General features: G+C 46.4%; 1 protein-coding gene across 2 annotated transcripts in view; it reads left to right on the forward strand.

Moving 5' to 3' along the window:
- The first annotated feature begins 555 nt into the window (after positions 1-555).
- PCDH9 (protocadherin 9) overlaps positions 556-5,659 on the forward strand; it is a 71,074-nt gene continuing 65,970 nt past the window's right edge. The window contains exons 1-2 of one of the 2 annotated variants that reach the window (XM_040425377.1): positions 556-965; positions 1,296-4,465. In XM_040425377.1, the coding sequence (XP_040281311.1) occupies positions 1,430-4,465 (3,036 nt within the window). In that variant the 5' untranslated portion in view covers positions 556-965; positions 1,296-1,429. Of the gene's footprint in view, positions 966-1,295 lie in introns of both variants that reach the window. The other variant, XM_040425376.1, reaches the window with a different exon arrangement.

The raw sequence follows: 5,659 nt of genomic DNA on the forward strand, positions 1-5,659 counted from the left end.
CAGGACTATGTGTGTGTGTGCAGGACTATGTGTGTGTGCAGGACACGGTGCAGAGCTGTGTGTGTGTGTGCAGGACTGTGTGTGTGAAGCATACAGTGCAGAGCTGTGTGTGTGCAGGACTGTGTGTGTGAAGCATACAGTGCAGAGCTGTGTGTACAGGACGCGGTGCAGAGCTGTGTGTGTGAAGCATACAGTGCAGAGCTGTGTGTGTGTGTGTACAGGACGCGGTGCAGAGCTGTGTGTGCAGGCAGCCGGTTCCCAGGGCTCACTAGGCGCACACACTTGCAGCACAGGGACTCGTCCGCACAATGCAGCCAGCACAGACACGAGCTCCTCGGCAGCACAAGGCGGACCACATCCCCACACACGTGACCGATCACATGCTCATGACATCATCAAAGCTCTTTAGCATCTCCCAGCCACATACTCCCAGACAGCCAATCCCCGCGCAGTGGGCGTGGCCAGGCGGAACCCACCCCCGTCCCTTTGGATTTATTGAGAGTTATATGAAGAAATCCAGCTCAGAGGGAAGGGGAATGAGGGAGGGCGGTGAGCGCGAGGAGCCAAGTATCTCCAGCCGCATCATCCCGACTCTGACACCTTCCAAGTTCACGACTATCGCGACCGACGGAAATAGCTGATGGCCCCTGGACGTGGATTTACCAGCATGGAGCTGCTGAGCGCCGGCGGAGCCTGCTGCGGAGAGGAGGATTCCCCGTCACACTGACTGGAGTTGCTCCATCGCATTTCCAGGGGGCATTGTGCGCTGCGACCCCCGAAGTTTAGCATGGTTGCCTGGGATTGGGTGCTGGTGTGAGGGCGCTACCTGCTGGAACTGACCGCCGCCTTCCATGTCCTCCAGCCCCCGGACTTTACTTGCGTTATCGCCTGCGTTTATTCCCCAGCCCCCGGCAGCATCCAGGTCCCGATGACGTCTGGCGCCCGGACCGAGGATCCCTTGGCTTGTAAGTTCTTAAAGCTTTCTCAGTAGTCAAGGAAGGGCTTCCCAAGACTTGGCAGTGAGATGCAGGGAGGTTATGGGCTCAGACACAAGGGGCAGAGGCAGCTGGCAGTGCCCTTCCATAGATGCATGATGTGAGGAGGACTAGGGATGAGGGGAAGTAGTGATCGCCTTCAGTCTGCAGGGCTGATCCATTAGACACCTTGTATGTTGCAGATGGGGGTAGTTATGCCCAGAGCAGGCACTAGTGTAAGGATTGGCATGAGACGGCATGTATGCACTTACCTTTTCTGGAATTTTACAAATCTGATTGTTTGTGTGATTGTGTTGACAGCTGCTGGCTCCAATTAGAAATGAGATGTAAGGCATCTTGCAGTCCATGCACGCCTCCTCTTGCAAATCGGCACCGTTCCTCAGTGACAGCCCTTTAAATCCTAAAATCCAAGAAAACAAAGGAAGCACATTATCATGGACCTAAGGGATTTTTACCTGTTGGCCGCTCTTATTGCCTGCTTAAGGCTGGATTCTGCCATTGCCCAAGAACTTATCTACACCATAAGAGAGGAGCTGCCTGAAAATGTACCAATTGGAAACATACCAAAGGACCTGAATATCTCCCATATCAATGCTGCCACCGGGACCAGCAGCAGCCTTGTCTACAGACTGGTTTCCAAAGCCGGTGACTCTCCTCTGGTCAAAGTGTCCAGTAGCACCGGAGAGATCTTCACAACCTCCACCAGGATCGACCGAGAGAAAATCTGCGCCGGAGCATCTCTTGCCGATGAAAATGAATGTTTCTTTGAACTTGAAGTTGTCATTCTCCCCAATGACTTTTTCAGACTCATCAAGATTAAGATAATAGTCACAGACACCAATGATAACGCTCCTATGTTCCCATCAACTGTGATTAACATCTCCATTCCTGAGAATACTCTAATAAACAGCCGATTCCCAATTCCATCAGCAGTGGACCCAGACACCGGGTTCAACGGAGTGCAGCACTATGGACTTTTAAATGGGCAAAGCGTCTTCGGACTGGACATAGTGGAGACGCCAGAGGGGGAGAAGTGGCCACAGCTCATAGTGCAGCAGGTCTTGGATCGAGAGCAGAAAGATACCTATGTCATGAAAATTAAAGTTGAGGATGGCGGAAACCCTCAAAAATCCAGCACTGCCATCCTTCAAGTGACAGTAAGTGACGTGAATGACAACAAACCGGTGTTTAAAGAAAGTCAAATAGAGGTTCACATTCCTGAGAATGCTCCCACGGGGACCTCTGTAGTCCAGCTGCACGCAACAGATGCAGATATAGGGACCAACGCTGAAATCAAATATATTTATGGTGCCCAAGTCACATCTGCCACCAAAAGACTCTTTGCTTTAAACAACACCACTGGATTAATTACAGTTCAGAGAGCGCTAGACAGGGAAGATACCGCAGTTCACAAGTTAACCGTCCTAGCTACAGATGGCAGCTCCACACCGGCAAGGGCAACTGTCACCATCAATGTGACAGATGTGAATGACAACCCGCCCAATATCGATCTCAGGTATATTATAAGCCCTATCAATGGAACTGTGTATTTATCAGAGAAAGACCCGACCAACACAAAGATAGCGCTAATTACCGTGTCGGACAAAGACACCGACGTGAACAGCAAGGTCATCTGCTTTATTGAAAGAGAGGTCCCCTTTCACTTAAAAGCTGTCTATGATAACCAGTACCTTCTAGAGACCTCTTCCTTGTTGGACTATGAGGGCACCAAAGAATACAGTTTTAAAATAGTGGCTGCTGACACTGGAAAGCCAAGTCTCAACCAGACAGCCCTGGTGAGAGTGGAGCTCGAGGATGAGAATGACAACCCTCCAATCTTTACCCAGCCTGTAATTGAGCTATCTGTGTCTGAAAACAACCGCAGAGGTCTATACTTAACTACTATCAGTGCCACCGATGAAGACAGTGGGAAGAACGCAGACATTGTTTATCAGCTTGGCCCTAATGCCTCTTTCTTCGATCTGGACCGCAAGACCGGAGTTTTGACAGCCTCCCGAGTTTTTGATAGAGAGGAACAGGAACGGTTCATTTTTACTGTCACAGCCAGGGACAACGGTACTCCTCCACTGCAGAGCCAAGCCGCCATTATTGTGACTGTCCTAGATGAAAATGACAACAGTCCCAAGTTTACGCACAACCACTTTCAGTTCTTTGTATCTGAGAACCTACCAAAGTACAGTACAGTTGGCGTGATAACAGCCACAGATTCGGATGCAGGAGAAAACAAAGCTGTCACACTTTCAATACTCAACGACAATGAGAACTTTGTCCTGGATCCATATTCTGGTTTGATCAAGTCTAACGTGTCCTTTGACAGAGAGCAGCAAAGTTCTTACACATTTGATGTCAAAGCCGTAGATGGAGGACAGACTTCACGTTCCTCCACGGCCAAAGTAACAATCAATATAATGGATGCTAATGATAATAGCCCTGTAGTTATCTACCCTCCATCCAATACATCATTTAAGCTGGTGCCTCTTTCAGCCATTCCAGGCTCGGTGGTTGCTGAGGTCTTCGCTGTTGATATTGACACTGGGATGAATGCAGAATTAAAATACACTATTGTCAGTGGAAACAACAAAGGTCTGTTTCGAATAGACCCAGTGACAGGCAACATTACTCTAGAAGAAAAGCCTTCTACAACAGATATAGGCCTGCACCGCCTGGTGGTCAATATAAGTGACTTAGGATATCCCAAGCCTTTGCACACTCTGGTACTTGTGTTTTTATACGTCAACGAGACCGCCGGGAATGCTTCCTACATTTACGATTTGATTCGCAGGACTATGGAAACTCCTTTGGACAGAAATATTGGGGATAGCAGTCAACCCTACCAAAATGAGGATTATCTGACAATTATGATTGCCATAGTGGCAGGTGCCATGGTGGTGATCGTAGTCATCTTTGTGACCGTTCTTGTTCGATGCCGGCACGCGTCAAGGTTTAAAGCTGCCCAGAGGAGCAAGCAAGGGGCAGAGTGGATGTCACCAAATCAGGAAGGCAAGCAGAATAAGAAAAAGAAAAGGAAGAAACGGAAATCTCCTAAAAGTTCTCTGCTGAACTTTGTAACCATTGAGGAATCTAAACCTGATGATGCTGTTCATGAACCTATCAACGGGACAATTTGCCTTCCAGCCGAGCTGGAGGAACAAGGGATTGGACGCTTTGATTGGGGTACAGCTCCTCCAACCACCTTCAAGCCTAACAGCCCTGACCTAGCTAAGCATTACAAATCTGCCTCTCCGCAGTCTGCTTTTCATCTAAAAGCAGATACTCCGGTGTCGGTGAAAAAGCATCATGTGATTCAGGAACTCCCTTTGGACAACACCTTTGTTGGGGGTTGTGACACCCTCTCCAAACGCTCTTCCACTAGTTCAGATCACTTCAGTGCCTCAGAGTGCAGCTCCCAGGGAGGCTTCAAGACAAAAGGTCCCTTACACAACAGACAGGTAAACGAGCACTTTTACTGGTCTATAAGTACTGCATACAAGTGCCCAATCAACCAGTATTAAAGTGCCAGTATGTCTTCATACGGTCTTCTTTGGCTTGCTCATGTTACCCAGAGGGAAAAAAAATCAACCCCTTTAACTTTATTTTGACTTGAGTCTTGACTGACTTTGAAGGACTCAGAGATCTGGAATATATATGCATATATATGTGTATGCATATATAATTATGTATATTCTTGATTGTACTGTACCATATATGTGCATGTGAAATCTCACAATCCCACTGTAACACCTACACAGTAATAATAATAAAAAAAAAAATATATATATATATATATTTATCTAAAGAAAAATTACCCTGGACTTGCTAGCCTCACAATACATACGTCACCTTTGTTTCACTATGCAGCCTTCAGAGGACTGGTTTTAAATTTTTTATTTCATGGACATGAATAATATGGTCTAAAAAAAAAAAAAAAAGGGGTTAACTTTTTTTTTACTCTTGCTGGAAAATTGGAAAATCTGTTGATATATTGTTGTACTTTGCAAAAAGAATTGTGAGAAGATGCATGATTGGGTGCAATTCACATCTCGAGTGTTTTTTTTTTTTTTTTTTATATATACGTCAGCAAAGCTAATAGCATGCTAGTCAACACGTGCTTGCGGCTAAATCGGCGTTCCGTGTGCATTGATACGCCGCGTGCCTTTAGCTGCACAGTAGCTTTCATCAGTACAGGGCCTACAAATAGATTTCCAGATGACAGAAGTCTATCGTTTGTCCTTAATCCACGTTATTTTTTTTGAAATGTCTGTCGAAATCCGTATTACCGTAGACTGTCAGTTAGAGTGCACTAGAAGAGCTTCCCTTGAATGTATGAGCACGCAAGGTCATAGATATGAATTGCCCCCCATGTTCCCAATATGTCATACCCCCAAAGTTTCCTCAAACTGCCCCTCGAAGTGTGCGGATTCTGCCACTTGCCGTCTTATGCCCGCTCCTATAATGCAAACGTATACTTTGAGGGAATGGATTTATCCCAATAATTAGAGCAAAATTATGCAGAACCAAATCAATCCATTGTAAATATTTCTTCATCTAAGCAAAGGCAAAGCAATCTGTCAAAGCTCATTTTAGCTGTGAAATTTGCCATCTAAAGAGGGATTAGTGAGCAGGGAAACTCATATTTTACAAAA

Source organism: Bufo bufo, chromosome 3, assembly GCF_905171765.1.
Source record: "Bufo bufo chromosome 3, aBufBuf1.1, whole genome shotgun sequence".
In the NCBI taxonomy this organism is placed as follows: Eukaryota; Metazoa; Chordata; class Amphibia; order Anura; family Bufonidae; genus Bufo; species Bufo bufo.